This window comes from Nyctereutes procyonoides, unplaced genomic scaffold, assembly GCF_905146905.1.
Source record: "Nyctereutes procyonoides isolate TBG_1078 unplaced genomic scaffold, NYPRO_anot_genome, whole genome shotgun sequence".
Classification (NCBI taxonomy): domain Eukaryota; kingdom Metazoa; phylum Chordata; class Mammalia; order Carnivora; family Canidae; genus Nyctereutes; species Nyctereutes procyonoides.
In genome coordinates this window covers 48,530,337-48,550,801 of record NW_026575131.1, presented here as the reverse complement: position 1 = coordinate 48,550,801, position 20,465 = coordinate 48,530,337, and the positions used below count along the sequence as shown (strand labels likewise).

The window sequence follows — 20,465 nt, the reverse complement described above, 5'->3', positions numbered from 1 at the left end:
TGTCCCACCGGGAGATGGTCAGGTGGTTCTGTGCGAACACCACACACACTCAAACTATCCGGTTGCTTGAACGTTTTATTTTCAAGTATAAAGGCTTTGTTGTCAAAGGGGGCCGGGGTCACAGGCAGTGGGAAGCGTCCGAAAGCCCAGGTGGACGTGCGGGCCAGCTGGCTCCCAGGTGCCACAGCCAGTCCGGGGGTGCCCTGTCTGTGCCCAGGACCCGCTGCTGGATGCCAAGAGGCCGAGGTAGCTGTGAGAGGAGCTGGATGTGGGGTGGAGGGTGTGGGCTCACATGACCGCACAACACTGGCACGTCTTTTGCTTGGGGCCGCTTGCCTCTTCACCCTCTGGAGGGGCAGATGGCTCGGGCTGCCGGGCAGGTGCATAGGTGGGCACGGGCCGGGCCCTAGGGTTGGCCCTGGGCCCTTCTGCCTGAAGCAGTGGCTGGCACTCGGCAGGCTGCTCTGGAGCTGGGGTCTCTGCCAGGAGCGGGGTGGGGTCCCCCAAGGGGCCCTGGCTCTCAACAGGGGTTCGGGGCCTTACAGATTCCTCCTCCAGGGAGCCTTCCTGCTTCTCCTGGGGCTGTGGTTCTTCCTTTTCTGGCCTTGAGTCTTCCTTCGCCCCCAGGGAAGCCCCTGCCTCACTCACCTCCTCTGCCTGACATTCCTGTCCTCCCCCAGACTCTCCCTGCTCTTCTGGACTCAGATCTTCCTTAACCGCTTCAGTCTTCTCTGCCTCCAGGGACTCCTCACCTCCTCCTTTCTCAGCCTCCAATGGAGTCTCACCTCCTCCTTTCTCAGCCTCCAATGGCTCCTCACCTCCTGTTCCCTCAGCCTCCAGTGGTGCCTCACCTCCTCTCTCAGCCTCCAGTGATGCCTCACCTCCTTTCTCTGCCTTCAGTGACTCACCTCCTCCTCTCTCGGCCTCCAGTGGCTTCTCACCTCCTGTTTTCTCTGCCTCCAGTGATTCCTCACCTTCCTTTCTCTCCATCACCAACGGTTCTTCAGTTGCCTCTAGTTTCTCTTCATCTCCTTCCTGCTCCCCTCCCAACGGTTCCTCATGTTCCTCCTCGGCCTCTAGCCCTCTCTCACCTTTCTGCTCTGCTGGCGGTGGCTCCTCGCCTCTTTCCCTCTCTGCCCTCCAAGGTCCCTCAACTGTCTTTCCTGGTGTTGCCAATCGTTCCTCAACTGCCTCCCTCTCCAGCCCCAGCTTCTCCTCATCCCCTCTCCTCTCTGGCTCCGGGGAGTCCTCGCTTCCTTCCCTCCCTGCTTCCTCCTGCTCTGCCCCCACCTTTCCCTCGCTCCTCCCTGCACCCACGGGTCCTTCTACTCTGCTGCTCCCTGCCTCCCAGGCCTCCTCCCCTACCCCCCTCTCGGCCCCCTGGGGACTCTGGGGGCCTCCCCCCCTTCCCCACACCCTTGGCCCTTCCGATCCCTCCACCACCAGCTCCTCCCACTCCTCGCTGAGGGTCACCTTCTCTACCCAAATGAAAGAGCCCTCCTCTCCTCCAGAGCCCCCTGGCCCATCACCATCAGGGCTGCCCCTGGGAACACCCTCCCCAGGAGCTGCCCCCTCTGGTCTCACCTGAAGGCTAGGTGAGCTGATCTGTGCAGCCTTCAGGCCCCTGCCCACCTCCCCTGTGGCCTCTGAGTGGCTGCTCTCTGGCCCCCCCACCCCCTCCCAGACCACCTCCACGATGCCCCTGTCCTCCCTCACCCAGGATGGGCGCTCTGGGCAGCCAGCTTCCTGCCTGTCCCCAATGGCTTCCATCACCATCTCCTCTACCTTAGCCTCCAGCTCCGGGCCCGTGGCCTCCATGGTACAGTCCTCTGTGGCCCTCAGCCTCTCCCATACCACCTTCACCACACCCCCTTTGGCCTCACCCACGCCCCCCTCGGAGGCTGCCAGCCCCTGGCGAGGCTTCTGCTCTGGAGGGAGGCTGGGTCCAGGGTAGGGGCCATTGGCTTCTGAGGAGGCCCCTGGTGCCCCAAGGGACAGCCTCAGGGCTGGAGGAGCCCTGCCGGTCTCATCTCTGGGCTCAGAGGGGGCCTCTGGGGATGCGTCCACCAGTCCGGCTGGTAGGGAGGCTCTCTTGTTCAGATCAGCGTAGTCTTGGGGAGTCAGAAGAGGAAAGGAGAGGAAACGGGGTGACAGAGTGAGATTCTGGCCCCCCACATTCAGGGCCCTCTTCTTGGGACCCTCCAGACCCAGAGCACAAACACCCACCTGTGGGATCTGTCTCCACGGTCGGCTGGGAGAATGGGCGGTGACCCTGCAGGGATGGCAGAAACAAGGTCAGGCCAGCCGATGTCTCCACCTCCAGCCTCCCTGCACGTGGGTACCCTCCCTGCTCAAACACCCTCAGTGCCCCCCCCCATCATGTTCAGAACCAAACCCTCAGCCTTCTTCACCTACCGCCCTCTGCTCTGCCCATAGTAGCTGCTTAATCGATACCATGTCCACGAGCCAACAGCTCTGTATCGGGGACCTACTCTGTCAGCTACTGAGGTTGCTGTGGCCAAGGGACACTTACTTTGGCCGTGGGAACCTAACATTCCAGGAGGGTGACGTATAAACAGAAACACAAAGAAATACGTAACAGTAAGGGAGTGAGAAAGACTATGGCAAAAAAAAAAAAAACAAAAAGCAGGAGGAGGGGCTAGAGAGTGCCTGGGAGGTGGTGGGGGGGGCAGGAGGGCCTCTCAAGGAAGTGACACTGAACAGAGACCTGAAGGGTACGAAGAGCTGGCCTTGAGTCAAGAGGTAGGTATGGGCATTCCAGGCAGAGGGGAAAGTGTAAGAGCCCTGGGGCCACGATGAGCTACACAAGTTCAAGGACTGGAAAAGAGGATCAGTGTAGCTGGAGTGGAGGGAGGGAAGAGTATGAAAGTAGGCTCAGGCAGGGGAGCAGGGGACAGCCAAGCCCCAGGGATCTCCTCCTCACAGTTCTCTGATCTTACCCTCTTTCCAGCCTCCGGGGCCTTTACGTAGGTTGTTTTCTTCTGCCTGGAATTCCCTTTCCACTCTTTCCTGGTTCCTGCCCAGATCCCATATAGATGGCACCGTCTCCAGGAAGCCTTCGCCCCCAACCTCACTCAGGCGATCTCTCTATGCTCCTTCTCTGCCCAGGGCTCCCCGATCACAGACTTGTTCTTGGAGGGTGAGCTCCCCTGGGCCAGGAATCATGCCTTGCATGCTCTGTGCCTCTCTAGCAAAGAACTCCTGGCCTATACTAAACATCCACATCCATTAACAGGTCTCCTCTCCCTCTGTGCTCTGCAATGGGCACCTGGGAGCTAAGATAACACATCGGGGAGAACAGGGGACCGCGGAAAAGCTGCACCTCACTGTGGCCAGGCACAAATGTTGCCAGATCTTCAGATTTCAGGGGCAACCCGGAGAGCCAGATTTTAATGTGAAGTTGTCCTGGTTGTCAAGAAGCCTGTGTGTTGGCGTAGCATGTGCATTATATCATAATAAAGGTGCCACTGAGACAAAAACCCATGTGGAAACCCCAGATCACAAAAACATCTCGTGCTCGGTTCCCTGTTTGGAGGCCCAATTCCAAGAGCACTCCCTCACACTTCCCCAGCACATTCCTCTCTCTGGCCACATTAGCAATCATGTATCAAAACTCTTCCTCATGCTTGTTTCTAGCTGGAACAAGGAAAGGGACTTGTCCAAGACCACAGAGCAAAGAAATAGCAGAGCACTCAGTGGTTAAACTGGACTTGGAGAAATCCTGTCTTTGTCCCTTCAGGCCTCCTCCCTCCCACCCCCCATTGACTCTCTGAGCTCCTCACCTGTCTGCGCCAGGTGGGCCTGCCTGAGGACTTGTGCTGGGCACCTGTGGATGCACTTTGCAACAGCTGCAGCTGGGATTGGAGTCTGAGGAAGAAAGGAGGCTGCTGGGAGCCAGGCCCCCAGGCTCAATGCCCTCCCCCACCCCAGGCCCCCTTCAATTTCCCACTTCCCTGGAGTGGACCTGGGGACCTGGCCTAGCCAGGCTGGCAAAGCCAGCAGGCAGGGACCCAACTCACGTGAACAAGCTGTCTTCCAAGTTCCGGATTCGAGCCTGAGCCTGGCCCTCAGGTGACTGGGGGTCCTCCTGCTGCTCCGGCCCCTCAGTGGCCCCGTCCATTAGCCAGCGCTCTCGGAGAGTCTTCCTCTGGGCACGGGAAGGTAGCTCTGGCTGTGCATACTGACCACCCCACCCCATGGAGGGTCCCCTCCTAATCCCCTAGGCTGGGAAGATTTCTTATTGCCCAAAGCCACCCGAAGGGGACAGACATTTCTCCTGCAGGTTGGGATATGATACATGCCCTCATTGTGTTCCCCCAATACTGCCAGGGGGTCCAGACACCCCATTACCAGCCCATAGCTCTAACAGCCTGGAACAAAACACCCATCATCTCCCCACCCCTTCCAGAACAGGATAGGCACCCTGGAAGGTGAAATCGATGTCTCTATTGGCCTCTCCCTGCCGGAAAGCTGGGCAAACATCTTCACTGTCCCCATACTCTTTCCAAAGGTGGTACAAATGTCCCCATCACCACCATCATCACCACCTCCACCACCACCCACTCTCCCAAGGAGAGGAAAATCGCCCCCCCCCCCAGCGGGAACCCATGCCCCCAGCCTCCCTCCAAATAGGACAATGGTCCAACGGTCCTGTGGTTCCCCCCAAACCGGCTCTCGTTGACACCCCCACTTGATTGCCCAGGCCGGGCAGACGCCCCTGGCCGCGCCCCACCTTGAGCCGCTCCACGCGCAGTTTCTCCTCCTCCAGCTCCCGGCGCGCGGCGCGGATCTCCTCCTGCAGCCGCCGCTTCTCCTGCGCACAGAGGACCCGGAGCTGCCCGCGGGCCGGGCGGGGCCGCCGCCTCCCCTCCTCCGCGGGGGCTCGCGGGGCTCCCGGGGCTGCGAGCCGGGCGGGGCGGCGGAGCGCACGTCGGGGCCCCGGGCGGGGAGGGGGCGGCGGAGGCGCTGACTCAGCAGCGGGCGGGGGCGGGGCGGCGGGGGCGGCGGGGGCGGGGCCGGCCGCGCCCGGGAGGCTGCGGAGGCCTCGCCCCAGCCGCGTGGGGGTCCGGGGAAGGGTGGGGGGCGGGGCCTTGGAGGGGGGTCCCCAAGGGGGACAGAGCTGGGGGCGTCTGAGATATGGGGTTACAGAGAGGGGATTCAGAGACAAGGGGTCCAGATATGGACATCAGATGGGGGGGGGTCCGGAGAGGTGCCGTCGTGGGCGTCTGGAGAGACCGGGGCGTGGAGATGAAGGTCCGGAGAGACGGAGGTGCAGAAGCCGAGGGCCGAGCGATGGGAGTTAGTGAGATGGTGGGTTCAGAGGGATGGGGTACAGATGTGGGGGTCAGGAGGATGGGGGTTCAGAGAGACCAGGGTGCAGAGATGGGGTCCAGAAAGATGGGAGTGAAAGAAGCGGAAGATGAGAGACATAGGGGTGTTCACGGAGTGAGATGAGGATCCGGAGATGGGGGTCTGAGAGATGGGGTTCACACATAGGATGTTTGAGAGACCGGGTTCAAGAACAGAGCATCGGATGTGGATTCTGGAAGTGCGGAGTACACAGCCGCGCCTTTCCGGGGGGTAGTGGTGACCAGACAGAGGAACTGGGGAGCAGAGGGCCCTGAGGATTTAGGTGGGGCGTCCCGGGCAAAGCTGCAGCTGAGGCTGCTGCCCGCCCCCCTCTCCCCTCCCCCCATTTCATAGCGTTAGGCCTGCTCCCCAGATTGAAAAAGAGGCGAAGAAGAGCCCAAAGGCGAGACTAGGAGCGCCCAGGACGCCGGGCCGAGCGCGCTGGGAGGACTTCACTTACAGCGATGACCTCTAGCCGCTGCCGGTAGAGGGAGCTCTCGGCCATGGGCCTGTGGGGGAGAGGGCAGAGACTGCGGAGGGGGTCTCCCAGCGCTCGGACCCCGCCTCAGGCCACCTCCTGAATGCCCCTCTCTGAGCCAAGATCCCTGAGCTGCTTGGAAACCAACCAAAGCCCAGCATTTTCCTCCATTTCTCCTTTGCAGCTGAAAGAAGTTGGGGTAGAGGGCCCAGGACCTGGGGAGGTGGGGTGCGGGGCAGGGAGAGAAGAGACCATGACAAGTTGCTCTAAAGCCCTTCCTAGGCCTGACATCACCTCTGTGAGCCTCAGTTTCCTCATATGTAAAGTGGGCTGGGAGAGCTTGATCCTCACCTTGCAGAGAGGTGCCCTTGCAAGGAAAATATCCATGCAGGAAAAAAATAGGACATAGTGATCCAAAAACAGTAGTGTCATTTATTATTATTATTTTCAAAGATTTTATTTATTTATTCATGAGAGACACACACAGAGAGAGAGAGAGATCTAGGCAGAGGGAGATGCAAGCTCCATGCAGGGAGCCTGATGTGGGCCTTGATCCCAGGACCCAGGGATCAAACCCTGAGCCGAAGGCAGATACTCAACCGCTGAGTCACCCAAGCATCTCAGTGTCATTGATTATTAATAACTTTAGTAATTCCTATAGTTAATAATGTTTATGGTTAATTATAAGAACCAGGGGATCCCTGGGTGGCTCAGTGGTTTGGCACCTGCCTTTGGCCCAGGGCATGATCCTGGAGTCCAGGGATCGAGTCCCATGTCAGGCTCCCAGCATGGAGCCTGCTTCTCCCTCCTCCTGTGTCTCTGCCTCTCTCTCTCTCTCTCTCTCTCTCTCTCTCTCTCTCTCTCATAAATAAATAAATAAATAAATAAATAAATAAATAAATAAATAAATAAATAAAATCTTTAAAAAAATTATAAGAACCATTCCCAAGCTGTCCTACAGAGACTCTCCAATCCTGCCAGGCCCCTAACATGCTGTGTCTCTTTCCAATTCCACACTCTCTCTGGACATAAGGCACTGGGGGATGGGAGAGTGTGGGGACAGAAGTGCCCATCCCACAATGCACACATGCCATTGCCATGGAAACTCTGGAGCTACCTGTCAACTTCTCTCCCCGGGAGCAAAGGTACTAGGTCATGTAGCCTAGCATTGGACTCTGAGCTGGGAGGAGGCAGAGGGGTCTTGCTGTTTAAGGTTTAACTCAAGATTCCCCCCATCTTGGATATCCTTGCAGCACCCCAGGATCCCTGCTTCCCAGCCTACAGCGCCACCCCTTCTGGGCTTCCTTAGGGGACAGTCGTTGTCACATGAACCTATCATCACAGATGTGCACTGAGTGCCCACTATGTACAGGTGCTTCATGGGCCAGTATCTAGAAGGATGTATCTATTTGCTTGCTGTCCCTGACACTTAGCCCAGGGAGGGCATAGGGCAAGCCCTCAAACATTTATTAATTTGAGCACTAACTCTATTGGGTGAGCATTAGCCTCATTGCCCAGACTCTGCTGGGGCCTCACAGATCTTCCCTGGCCACTCCATAAAGACATAATAATGCAGTGCTTACTATCTATAGTGCTCTAAGTGCTCTACACGGCTTCCGCTACGCTCTCACAGCCACCTCTGCCTCTCCCTCCCGGCCCTGAACTTGAGACACTGTAGTCCACTCTTTGCTGAGTTGATGGAATAAAGTCAGCCAACCATTATCAGCCGTTGCATACCATGTGCCAGGCCCTGTTAAATGCTTTGCCTATGGTAACTCATTTAATCTTCCCAATGACCCTGGGAGGCAAGTAGTACTGTCCCTACTTTATGGATGGAGAAAATGAGGCTCCTAGAAGTGGTGAAAAGACTCATCTAAGGTCACTGAGTCAGGAGATCAGAACTCAGGACTCTCAGGCCCAATATACTGGGAACACCACAGGGAAGAAGGGAGTCCAGGCACCCTTTTCTTGGCAGCCGGGAGGCCAGAGATCAGCCTGGGGGACCGATTTCAGCTGGGCCAGGGTGCTGAAGTCATGCTCTGCAAGGTGTCCCAAAGGAAGCTAAGATGCCTGCTAATAAGTTTGCCCTTGAGGGAGGGCTAAAGTCCCTCCTCTGCTGTCCCATTCCCAAGATGTAATCTCCCTGCCTCTTCCTTGCTGGGGGGGGGAGGGGATCGGGTTCCCATTGCTAGGCAACCAGGTTTGTAGTTGGTGAATAATGCAACAGGGACCCAAAAGAGTGAGGAACCAAATTGGGGTCCCTGGGGGGGGGGCTCTTCTTTCTCCAGAACTCTTTACAAACCTCTGGAGCCCCTCCATCCTCTTCCTTTGAAATGCCCTCAATCTTTGAATATTAAAATCCCCTGTACACCCTGTTTGATACTGTTTATCTCCAACTCTGCAAGAACAGTGTTAGTGGCCATGGCCTGTTGTCACCAGGAACAGTTGGTAGCCATTTCATTAAAGTGGGTGATGGTTCCGATTTTGCCATCATCTTGCCCAGTTTGGGAGCTCTTAACTTTTTCTGTTGTATCTCAAGCACTTCTTCTCACCCTGGACACTGGGGGGTGTTTCTAGAGGCAAAGCGCAGGGAGCAAGGGACCCTGGCCTTTCCGGCTCCCCACCCAGTCACAATCCCACCCCCAGGCTGGACTTTGAGCTTGAAGCCTGACCCACTGCCCTACAGAATATCCCCGTAAAAAGGAGGTGAGGGTCTGCGTCTACCCCCTGACTCTCTGGGGAAAGGGACATGAAGAGCTTGCAGGATTGGCTGCCGACCTCTTTCCATTCCCCCAGTCCCCTTAGGAGAGGCCAGCTGGGGCTCTCACCCCTGCAGAAAGGCCAGTGACCTCCGAGCCCCTCCCAGGCCCTGCCCACCAGCCTCCCCACCCCCCTGGATACTTACATGGGTGCGGCCAGAGACCACATCTGGCTCTGCAGGGCCATCTCTGTCCAGAAGCCCACCTTCAGATCTTGAAGGTGCCCAGGAGGCTGTGACTTGGCTGGTGGGGAGGGGGGTGCTGCAGGAGGGCACCGGGAGAGCTGGTCCAGCTGGTTTGGGCCAGGAGGCAGGAGGCAGAGCACGAGGAGCAGCAGCAAGGGGGGCTGGGGGCTGGCGGGCACTTCTGGGGAGGTACTATCAGCTGTCCTGATAAATTATTTACCAGCCACTGGCCTCGTTGCTGCACTTGGCTGCCTCGCAGCAAACACACTCTCACATGCATGGTGCAGTGTGTGGGCGGGAATGTTGAGTCGCTGACCGCCCTCCAGGGAACGGCACCCGCACTTGGCACCGCAGATGCCTCAAGTCCAGCTGCCCACCAAGGTCACCAACATGTGACCGTCGTGGCACATCACACGCTTGGGGTATTCTTACATACTACTGCCCTCCCTCCTTGGACCCTGGCTCTGGGGCAGGGAGGGAGGGACTGATCCAGCTAAGGGATCCTGAAGACCAGAGGCTGAGTACCACGTGAACCAGGAGGCCTGGCCCCTGGCTAACTGTGGATGACTTGCCCCAAGGTTTCTAGGCCTTGGTTTGCCCTTTTGTGAAATGGGAGAATCAAATCAAGTGGCCTCCAGGACCCTGACACCTCTTAGATGCTATAACAGGGTGGGGTAGTGTTGAGGAAGGTCCAGAGAACTTCTACCCAAATCTTGAGGGTCCCTGTTAAAGCCGCCCAGTCCTGTTCTTAAAGGGCCAGCACCCCATTTTTCAGGTACCAGCATGCCTCATTTACCCTTTGTCATTTGGGGAAATCACCTCCTATCTTCCAGGCTCATCTCCCACAGCCCCCACCTTCCCCCAGTGCAGTCCTGGTCATGCTGCACAATTTGACATGAGCCTCAGTGAGAAGGGATGTTGCCCTCAGCCCCCTGCCCTAAAGGACACACTCCAGCTAGGACCCTCCCCATGTGACAGAGGGAAAGTGCCTCCCTAACTCCTCCCTTCTCTATTAGGTCCTACCTACTCAGTGTACTCAGACTTCAGAATTCCCTGCCCACATGGTCCTGAGCTCAAGATAAGGCCTATGTACCTCCTGAATGCAGACCTTGCGGCCAGGGTGTGCCTCACCCCACGATCTCCAGCCTGAGAAGCGGTCAAGGGCAGCTATGGGCAGAGGGGTGAGAATAAAGCCTGGACACATGGCACAGGGTCCCCAGGTACAGGCACAAGGCTCTCTGCTATGCAGGAGAGAGATAAGTTGGGGAGTAAAGGGGGCCAGGCTGAGAGCTGGGGTTTCCCTGAGTCCCACATTCTCATACAAAACTCCTAGGGATTCAAAATGTTTTCATTTGAACCTGGCCTTCTAAGTCATCCTGAAAGTACATTTGCCATGACAGGAGGAGAGAACTTATTTTTTTTATTATTAGTTTTTAATTGTGGTAAAATACACATAAAATTTACCATTAGTGGCATTTAACACATTCACAGTATTGTGCAACCATCACCTCTGTCTGGAGCCAGAATATCTCCATCACCCCGAAAGGAGACCCCGTGCCCATCACAATCACTTCTAATTCCCTCTCCCCCAGCCCCTGGCAACCACCAATCTGTCCCTGTAGATTTACCTATTCCACACATTTCATATAAATGGAATCATAGGAATGCCTGGGTGGTTCAGTTGGTGGAGTGTCTGCCTTTGGCTCAGGTCATAATCTCAGGGTCCTAGGATCTAGCCGCATGTGGGGCTCCCTGCTCAATGGGAAGCCAGCCTGCTTCTCCCTCTCCCCCTATCCCTGCTCCTGCTCTTTCTCTCTTTCTCAAATAAATAAATATAAAATCTTAAATAAATAAATGGAATTATATACTATGTGGCCTTTTGTATGTCTGACTTCTTTCATTCAGCGTAATGTTCTTTTTAAGACTTGAGACTGAGCCACGTGAGTGAGAGTATAAGCAGGGGGAGGGGTAGGAGAGGGAGAAGCAGACTCCCTGCTGAGCAGGGAGGTGGTGGGCTCATTCCCAGGGCCCCAAGATGATGGGACTCATTCCCACGACCCTGGGATCATGACCTGAGCTGAAGCCCGATGCTCAACAGACTGAGCTACCCAGGCGCCCCAACTCAGCATGTTTTTAAGATCCATCCACAATGTAGTGTGTGTCAGTATTTTACTCTTTTTATGGCTGAATAATGTTCCTTTTTTTTCCTAAGATTTTATTTTTTTTTTAAGTAATCTCTATACTCAATGTGGGGCTCAAACTCACAATCCTGAGATCAAGAGTCACATGCTCTACCCACTGGGCCAACCAGGCACCCCTGAATGATATTCCATTGTATGGATCTACCACATTTTGTTTATCTATTCATGTGTTGATGGACATTTGGGTTGTTTATACCTTTTGGAGGAGAGGATGTATTTTTTTTTAAAGATTTATTTATTTATTTTAGAGAGTGCTGTGAGAGCCCAACCAAGAGGGGCAGAGGGAGAGGGAAAGAGAATCCCAAGCAGGCTCCACACTGAGCATAGAGGCCAATGTGGGGCTCGATCTCACAACTCTGAGATCAGGATTTGAGCCAAGATCAAGAGTCGGAAGCTCAACCAACTGTGGCACCCAGGCAGCCTGAGAATATATTTTATTTAATTGTTTATAGTTTGATTTTATAACTGTTAAATATTTAGATGTATGGTATGTGGGCTTCCCTTTGTATTCTTGTCCTGTGTGCCACATTGAGGCAAGACTGTTCTATTTTCTTTTTAAGATTTTATTTATTTTTTCACGAGACTCACAGAGAGAGGCAGAGACACAGGCAGAGGAAGAAGCAGGCTCCATGCAGGGAGCCCGACATGGGACTTGATCCAGGACACCAAGATCACACCCTAGGTGGAAGGCAGATGCCAAACTGCTGAGCCACCCAGGGATCCCAAGACTGTTCTATTTATAATTGTCTCTGTCTCCCAAACTCAATTGCACCTTCCAAGTCTGATTTGTTTCTTTCTTCTCAGCACTGGGGTAGGCACCTAGTAAGTATCATTAAATAATTCTTAAGCAACTGTTATGTGCCAGGCACTGTTCTAGGCATGGGGTGGTTGAGTCTAGGGGTGACCAAACAGAAAATGGTATAAGGCAGCTCACTTTTGGTGGTGGTGAGGAGAGAGATAATATAGAGATAAAGGCAATTAGTGATGACTCCTGTATAGGGTGAGTTACAGCCAATAGTAGGGTTAGGGTTATGGGGAAGGACTGTGTGTGATGCAGGTTGGGTGACCAGGGACTATTTGTCTAAAAAAGTGATATTTAAGTCAAAACCTGCATAGCAGAAGCCAGCCTTGTGATGAGTCATTCTAAGCAGAGAAAAGGGCAAGTAAGTGCAAAGGGCCTGAGGCAGGAGTGAACTTGGCAGGTCTGAGGGGAGAGAATGGAGGAGTGACAAGAGAGTGTCAAGATGAGATCTGAGAAATGGGCAGGGCCTTCTGGGTCAGAGTAGGGAATTTGGATTTTTATTTTATTTTATTTTATTTTCTGGTGTGGTGGGAACCACTGGAGGACAGTGAAGTGGCTGGGATGAGGGTTGAGAGAAGTGGACATGTTCAGAATATGTTTTGGAGGCAGAGCCTACAGATCCAACAGCAATGCAATATATGGCTGGATTGGAGCAGGGCCGAGAGAGAAGTTGAGGTAGGTTCCCAGGTATGGGGCATGAAAAACAGAATAGATAAGTTTCCATACATAGTGAGGAGGAGTAGAGCTGGAGGGATCCGAGAGCTCAGTTTTTATTTTTTTAAAGATTTTATTTATTTATTCATGAGAGGCAGAGACACAGGCAGAGGGAGAAGCAGGCTCCCCACGGGGACCCCAATGCGGGACTTGAGAGCTGCTTTTAAAGTGTCCAGTTTGACCTATTTGCTACACTCAGGAGTGCTGGAGATGAGTCTACAACCCAGAGGAGAAGTGCAAGATGATGAATCTGAGACACCAGCACAGAGATGGTGTTTAAAGTAAGGTTGGAATTGGTCAGGGGCTCAGTGCTGGCAGGAGAGATTGTGTCCCCAAACCGAGTAACTGATGAGAACTTAATACAGGGATGCCTGGCCGGCTCAGTGGTTGAACATCTGCCTTTGGCTCAGGGCGTGATCCCCGAAGTCCTGGGATGGAGTCCTGCATCAGGCTCCTCACAGGGAGCCTGCTTCTCCCTCTGCCTACATCTCTGCCTCTCTCTGTGTGTCTCTCATGAATAACTAAATAAAATCTTTTCTTAAAAAAAAGTTGATTTATAAAGGTGTCAGGAGGTGTTCCTGGATGGCTCAGTCAGAGAAGTGTGCAACTCCTGATCTCAGAGTTGTGAGTTTGAGCCCCACATTGGGTGTGGAGATTACTAAAATAAATAAATAAACTTAAAAAAAAAAAAAAGACACTCTGGGTTAACAGCAGTACAGGGGGATGGGGGGTGGTGGTGCAGTTTCCATGCCTTGACCTTGAGACAGGTGTGTAGAGTGGCACCAGCAGTGGAGGGACACAGGCCGCCGGCAGTGTGGGTTAGAGGGGGCTTAGCATAAACCTGCTGACCTCTCTCCCTTCTCTCTCATCAGCCAACCCCACGGAAGCAGGAGAAAAAGGAAGCCTGTTGCTGCAGGTGAAACAGGAGTCTGAGAAGAAATACCTGGGAGGGTCGCAAGGGAACCAGGCGAAGATGGTGCCCCCGGAGGCCAAGAAGCTAACGGAGAGGCAGTCAGGGAGGGATCAGTGACTGGGTCTGACAGATGAAGTCCCTCAGTGTCCTTGGACGGAAAGGGCTCAGTGGCGCGGTGGGACCAGGAGCCTTGTTGGCACCCCCCAGCAGGAACAGGAAGTGAGGCTGTGTAGCCCCCCCCTTCTCTAGGTAACTATATCTTTCTTCCTGGTCACCCCAGAATGGTGGAGTGAGGCCAGAGGGCAGACTCCGGCCACGATCTGCCGCCAGCTGCGGGGAGCTTCTCCGTACCGCGAGCCTGGGTACCTCTGCGGGCCTTTCCAGCCGCCTGAGTCCCAGGGTGACCGCCTTTCAGTGGCAGCCGCTCCGCTAAGCCCGGGCCGCGCTGTGTCCGTCCCTCCCTCTTCCCTCAATCTGGACGTGCACTTGGCCGCGGACGCCAGGCGGCCTTTTCCGGGAGGGGTGCGGGGAAAGCAGCCTCTGGGCTGGAAGCGGCGGTGCACACCTCTCGGGAGAGGCCTCGGGGCGCCCAGAAACCCGGAGGGAGCCCGGGGCGCGCCCTGAGAGGGCTCCTGGCGCCCCCTCGAGTCTGAGCCGTCCGCGGCAGGCGTGGAATGTGGATCGACAGCCCCGAGGCCAAGGGCGTCGCTGCCCGGCGGCCTGGGCGGGACTAGCAGGGCGCCGGAAAGATGGCTTTGGAGGACACCCGCGCCGGAGGGCCAGTGGCTTAAAGGCCCAGCCCAGGGAGGGCACAGTTGGGGGTCAAGCCTCCTGGGAATGGCGGGGACGGGAAGGTGCCAGGGTGGCGCCCCGTGAGTTGGACGGCACCCGGACTTGTCCCCAGCTGGCGGGCCGAGCGCAGGGGAGCCCTCTTACCAGAAACCTGGTGCCCTGAGCTGACCCGAGGCGCCTCAGAGTGCGAAGTGCGCCGCCCGGCGGGGGCGCCCCCGCCCCGAGGGCGGGGCCGGGGCGGGCCGTAGTCCTCCCCGCAGGTGTAGGGGGCGGCGCCCAACCCTGCCCCCGGGGGCCGTTCTTGGAGGCCAGGGGCGGGTCAGAGAAGCGGCCGAGGTAGGCGACGCCTTGGGACCTGCGGGCGGTGACTGTGCCACAGGTGCCGCGCAGGGCACCGCGTCCCCGCTCTGGGCATCAAAACTCCGGCGCTGGAAAGTCAGGGTTTCGAGCTGCTCCCAACCCTGGACACCGAGGCCCCCGGGCCGGAGAGCGGAGCCCTGGGGTCGCCCGAAGCGCGGGGCCCCGAGCCCCCCAGGTCAGACAGCGAGGTCCCGGGGCCTGCGGCAGAGCAGGACCTCGGGGGCCCCGGGCCTGGAGGCAAGGTCTCCCTGCCCTCCGCAGAGCAGGGCGTGGAGACCCCTGAGCAAGAGAGCCAAGTCCTTGGGGCACCAGCGGGGCTGGACGCGGAACGCCCCGGGCCGTGTGCAGCTGGGGGTTTTGAGAGCCTCGGGCCTGGCAACGACGACCCCGAGGCGTCTGGAAGCGCGAGGGTGCTCAAGCAGTGTCCTCTTCGGGGTCCCGAGACCTCCTCCTCAGGGTCAGGCTCGGAAGCCCTCCTGCAGCGTTTCCTACAGAGCCCCGAGACGCCCCAGCAGGCGCCCGGGGAGCCGCTCATGGAGACGCCCATCGAGCGAGAGATCCGCCGCAGCTGCGAGCGCGAGGAGAGCCTGCGCCGAAGCCGGGGCCTGAGCCCAGGCCGCGCAGGCCGAGAACTCGTCGAGCTGCGTGTGCGGCCGGTGCTCAGCCTGCCGGGTCCCGGCCCCGCGCTCCCGCGCGCTTTGGAGCGCGCGCGGGCGGGCGCGCAGATGCAGCGAGACATCGAGCGTGAGGCCCACCGTCAGGCGGCGCTGGCGCGCCCCGCAGCCCCGGAGCCGTGCGCCCGGCCGCCGCCGCAGCCGCTGGGCGAGCTCAAGCGATTCTTTGAGGCCGCCGGGGGCCGCGGCTCCTCGCCGGCGGCTGAAGGCGGCGCGGGCCCGCGGGGGCTGCCGGATCCCGGAGGCCGGCCGCGCTTGGCCGTGCCCAGCCGGTGCCCGGTGCTGGCCCGCGCCCCGCCGCGGGTCGCGCCGTCGCTGCTGGAGCAGGAGGTGCGCGAGGTGCTTGAGCGCGAGCGGGAGCTGCAGCGCCAGCGGCTCAGCGTCTACGGCACCGCCGACTTCAAGGAGCCCGCGCCCAGCCTCACGGGTAAGCCACGCGCGCCCTGACGCTGGGGACTGTGGGCTCCAGCCGCTCTCACCGACAGTCCAACTCCAGTGGCCTCTCTTCCGGCCCTCAAGGTACCCACGCAGGGCTCCCAGGGTCCTGGGACCACCCCCCTCAACTGTCCGTGCCCTGCCCACCGCTTCTGGGCTGCCCGCTTCCCTGGGTCCACCCCCACCTCGGAATGGTCGCCTCCCGAATCCACCTCACCTAGGCTCCTGGTGGGGAAAGGAGGAGGAGGATTCTAGAAGTCTTTATCGGGTTCCAGGGAACCCCGCCTGAGTTCTGGCACTCCCAGATCCTCCTCTGAATTTAGGGGTTTCCACCTCCCACCCTGGGTTCGCCTGCCTCCTCCTTCAGGTGGCTCCCTCCTTCAGGATGGAGGCTTCCGTGGGAAGGAGGGTAGACGCCTGTGTGTTTAAGGGGTGCGGCCGGCCTCCTTGGTCCTGGCCGCCTCCAGCTGGTGACAGGAGGGGCAACCCCAGCTGAGCTCCCTTCCCCCGCAGCGAGCAGGGGCGACGGAAAGCTGGCGGTGATCTGGCCTCCCCGCAGGAAGTCATCGGAGAGCGGCCTGGAGCAGGTGGGAGCTCCCTTTCCCCTCTGGCCTCTAGCGCTAGTGGCTCTTCCCTCCCCCCTCCTCCGCGGGCGCCAGGGTGCTGGGTCAGGGAAAGTGCACCCCCACGTCCTTGGGAAGTCGCTCTGGGCTAGGACGCAAAGTTCTGGGCACGGCCCCGGGGTGAGGAGGCTGCGGCTGTCCCGGGGCCCAAAGCGCCCCACCCTGTGTCCGGGTGTCGCTCCTGCGGTGCGCGGGTGCCTGACGTTGGCCTTCCGTCTGGCCTCCTCTCCCCAGGAGGAGCGGAAGCCTTGAGATGCCAGCAGGCTGGGACCCTCTGCCAGAGGGAACTGGTGGGGGTGCCCAGGAGTGCTCTCGGAATCCACTGAAGGCCTGGAGGGCCCGCCGTCTGCACGCAGGGGAGGATCAAATCGACCAGCCCCCCTTGGACATGACTTTGTGAAATTGACCGGTGTCGTCTATAAAACTGTTAGTCTCCACTGGGAAACACTCTCAATCGGCGGGCGAAACTGTCCAGCTCCTCGCCGGCTAACCGCAAGCCCAAGTGGCGTCGCCCTCTGGCCTTTACTATTAGAGGGCCAGGGTCACGCCTGCGCTACCCTCACTCCCCCAATAAAGCCCCCTCTCTCTGGGCAGTACAGGCTGTTTTCCTCTGGGTCCTCTTCGTCTGGGCTGGGGCAGGAGGGCGCCTGGCGGAGGAAGGCCTGAGAAAGCCCAGGAGGCGCCGACCGGTACCCAGAATGTGCCTTTTATCGCCCAGTTCTGGGGCTGCGGGTCTCCCCCGGCCCGACGCGGATCCTGGTGCCCCCTGGCGGCGCGGGCGCGAACTGCGGCTTTCGGACAAATGAGCTCAAGCCCGGCGTTTTCCCAGACTTCGCCAACAAGGATTGGTGCCTACGGCATGCATGCCTCGGGCTGGGCGCGGGCTAGACAGAGGTGATAAGAGGTTGCTCCTGCTCTGGGGACAGAAACAACAGGTACCCAACAAAGGGGGTGGTGGTGAAGGGTACAAGCTTAGCAAGGCGCACAAGGCCATTTATAATCTGTCCAGCTATGGCAAACCTCACATGCCTGTAGACCCGACAGACATTAGCCGAGCGTGCTAGAAAATGCCTTGTTTCAGCGGGCAGGTAAATGTTCCTCCATATCAGTAGTACTACCAATGAGTGAGCTCAGTGGCATCAGAGCTTCTGACTTCCAAAAGCACGGAGGAAACCCAGCCTTTTAAAAGGGGAGCCTGGGTGACTCAGTTAAGAATCTCACTTCAGCTCAGGTTATGATCTCTGGGTCCTGGGATGGAGCCCCATGTCCCACTCCCCACTCCGCAGAGGAGTCTGCTTCTCCCTCTGCCGCTCTCCCTGCTAGAGCATGCTCTCTCTCAAATCTTTTTTTTTTATTTTTATTTTTTTAAAGATTTTATTCATTTATTCATGAGACACGCAGAGAGATTGAGGTAGAGGGAGCCTGATGTGGGACTCGATCCCAATCCCGGGTCTCCAGGATCACAACCTGGGCTGCAGGCGGTGCTAAACTGCTGCGCCACTGGGGCAGGTTTTTTTTTTTTTTTTTTTTTTAAGATTTTATTCACTTGAAACACAGATAGTGAGCAAGCAAGCCTGGGCAGGGAAGAGAGGCAGAGGGAGAAGCAGACTTCCCACTGAACAGGGAGCCTGACTGTGACAACAGGAGAATTGATCCCAGGACCCAGAGATCAAGACCTGAGCCACGCAGGTGCCCCAATAAAAGCTTTTTGAAAAAAGAGAGAAATCTACTGAACTTTAAATGTGACTATTTAGAAAACTTTTAAAATTGGGGGTGGGTGGGTGGGTGGGGGGGACACAGAAAGTGCAACAAGCTTGCAATACAGCTTGTAGCTGTCATTTGTTAAGCCCTCCTTAATTTCTCTCCCAACCCAAGGGGTTCAAGAGTCTGTGAACACCATAAGTTGAATAAATGTATCTGAACACTTATATTCCATGATTTCAGGGTACCAGCTTTTTAGGGGTGCATAAGACTCAGAAAAGACCCAGGAATGTTTTTTAATTTAATTTTTTAAATGTATTTATTTTTTAAGATTATTTATTCATTCATGAGACATACAGAGAGAGAGAGGCAGAGACATAGGCAGAGGGAGAAGCAGGCTTCCCACAGGACTGACTCAATCCCAGGCCTCTGGGATCATGACCTGAGCCAAAGGCAGACAGAAGCTCAACCACTGAGCCACCCGGGCATCCCCCAGGAATGTTTTAGACTCATTGTTTCAGCTCTTGGATTTGTCCAACTCTGTATGCCCCAGGTCCAGCAACAGTCTTGATTCTACATAAGGAGGACAAGTAGCTGATGAAGAATGAAAGAATGCTCACACAACAGGCACCCCAAGAGAAGCTCAGTCCAAAAAGGAACTACTTGATCCCATCATCAGGACACTAGCACATACTTGATTGTGACTCTGCAGAGAAAGCAAAGATCCAGTGCTGCCAAGGTGGGAAATGGAAACACCCAAAGCTGCTTCTTAATTCCCAGCAGGGGAGCTAAGAACGAAGCCTGTAGAGTGGATTATGTAAGTGTGGACCTGAGTTTCAACCTTTCCTGCAAATTAAAATTACATGAGGCACCCTTATGCCAAGTAAATCAAAATCTGACAGGGAGCTTGGCCTCAGTGTTTTTTAAAGCTCTATAGGTGTTTCCTACATGGAGCCAAGTTTGAGAACATCATCACATAGGGGTAGGTTCACAGTTCTCAAAGTGTAGTCCTCGGACCAGCAGCATCAGGATGGCTTGAGAACTTGTCACATTCTTGGGCCCCCACCCCAGACTTAAAAATCAGAACGTCCACACGATTCCATGATAAAGTTGGAGACTCATGAATATAGACAGTTCATGAGCAACAGGATCCAGGAAATCAAGCCTGTTTCCTTCCTCTGCCAGTACCGCCACCATGCATCAGAAACCTTTGGTTTAAGTGGCCTGTGGATTTGCCTTGAGGGTGACAGTCTAGGGGCTCCTGGGTGGCTCAGTGGGTTAACTGTCTGCCTTTTACTCAGGTCATGATCTTGGAGCCCTGGGATCAAGCCCCATGTCAGGCTCCCTGCTTAGTGGGGAACCTGCTTCTCCCTCTCCCTCTGCTGCTCTCCCTGCTTGTGCTCGCTCGCTCTCAAATAAAAAAATGAAATCTTAGGGGAAAAAAGGGGAGACCGTCTAAAGCTATGTGTGGCTGGTCTGAACTGAGATGTGCTGTAAGTGTGAAATACACACCAGGGTGCCTAGGTGGCTCAGTCAGTTAAGGGTCTGCCTTCAACTCAGGTCATGATCTCAGGGTCCTGGAATGGAGCCCCTACTGGGCTCCCTGCTCAGTAGGGAGTCTGCTTCTTGCTCTCCTTCTGCCCCTCCCCACTTGCATTCTCTCTCAAATAAATAAAATCTTTAAATATATATATATACACACACACACACACAAACCAGATTTCAAAGACCTAGTGCCCCCAAAACAGAAATAGCTCAATAATTTATTGCACTGATTATATGCTGAAATAGTATTTTGGATATGTTAGGTTAAATAAAAATCACTAAAATTAATGTCATTTTTTTTTACCTCATTTTAAAAAATGTGGTTACTAGGAAGTTTGAAATAACATATGTGACTTGCATTTGTGGCTCAATTTAAATTTCTATTGAACCAAGCTGAAGAGAGTCTTACAATGTATGTGTGTAATTCACAGGGGCTAACACAGTATGAGGGAGTTTCAGAAACCCCTTTAACTCATTCAGACTAAACAATCCTTGAAGTCAGAAACTGTACACACACACACACACACACACACACCCGGCCCCCTAAAAAATATCAAGGGTTTTGCTTTCCGATCCTGATTCATTTTACTTCACACGCCCCTTTTTGTCATCTTAAACAGGGGCTTACAATACTGTGTGCCAGGTAAGCGAGTTTTAGGTAAGCGAGTGCTTTGCTCAAAAGGGTCAAGGTTAGGTCTCTGCTCCCACTCCACAAATGCTGCAAGGAACGAAAAGGCACGCCTTAAAGGGGGGGGGGTACCTCGCAGATGAGTGACAGCGGGTCAGGAAGGCCACCCTTCCTCTCTCGCAAGGGACCAGCTGCAATCGCAAAGACCCAGTTCAGGTTCGAGCTCCGCCACTTGCTCGCGGGAGCTTTGAGCAGGTGAGTTCACCTCTCCCAACCTGGGTCTCC

At 56.0% G+C, this 20,465-nt stretch overlaps 2 protein-coding genes across 3 annotated transcripts; one reads left to right on the top strand and one right to left on the bottom strand.

Moving 5' to 3' along the window:
• Positions 1-3: 3 nt before the first annotated feature.
• On the bottom strand, positions 4-8,901 carry PALM3 (paralemmin 3). 2 transcript variants are annotated; one of them, XM_055344009.1, is made up of 7 exons: positions 8,754-8,901; positions 5,831-5,900; positions 4,754-4,834; positions 4,041-4,168; positions 3,804-3,888; positions 2,227-2,272; positions 4-2,111 (listed from the first exon to the last, which is right to left on the bottom strand). In XM_055344009.1, the coding sequence occupies exons 1-7, from the start codon at positions 8,792-8,794 to the stop codon at positions 289-291; spliced, it is 2,274 nt and encodes a 757-aa protein (XP_055199984.1). In that variant the 5' UTR covers positions 8,795-8,901; the 3' UTR covers positions 4-288. The 2 variants fall into 2 exon arrangements, with proteins under 2 accessions (XP_055199984.1, XP_055199985.1); XM_055344010.1 differs by having other exon boundaries at positions 5,831-5,879.
• Positions 8,902-14,549: 5,648 nt separating this feature from the next.
• MISP3 (MISP family member 3) lies at positions 14,550-17,546 on the top strand. Its single transcript, XM_055343574.1, has 3 exons — positions 14,550-15,675; positions 16,197-16,270; positions 16,541-17,546. Exons 1-3 carry the CDS (start codon positions 15,108-15,110, stop codon positions 16,556-16,558), a joined length of 660 nt encoding a protein of 219 aa, XP_055199549.1. The 5' UTR covers positions 14,550-15,107; the 3' UTR covers positions 16,559-17,546.
• Positions 17,547-20,465: the final 2,919 nt, after the last annotated feature.

Coding starts and splice junctions, on each gene's coding strand:
- PALM3 (XM_055344009.1), bottom strand. CDS start 8,794: ATGGCCCTGCAGAGCCAGATGTGGTCTCTGGCCGCACCCAT. Junction 4,169..4,753: donor TGCGCGTGGAGCGGCTCAAG/GTGGGGCGCGGC, acceptor TCCCGTGCCCAG/AGGAAGACTCTCCGAGAGCG. Junction 2,273..3,803: donor GGCCCACCTGGCGCAGACAG/GTGAGGAGCTCA, acceptor CCATCCCTGCAG/GGTCACCGCCCATTCTCCCA.
- MISP3 (XM_055343574.1), top strand. CDS start 15,108: ATGGAGACGCCCATCGAGCGAGAGATCCGCCGCAGCTGCGAGCGCGAG. Junction 15,676..16,196: donor GCCCGCGCCCAGCCTCACGG/GTAAGCCACGCG, acceptor CTTCCCCCGCAG/CGAGCAGGGGCGACGGAAAG.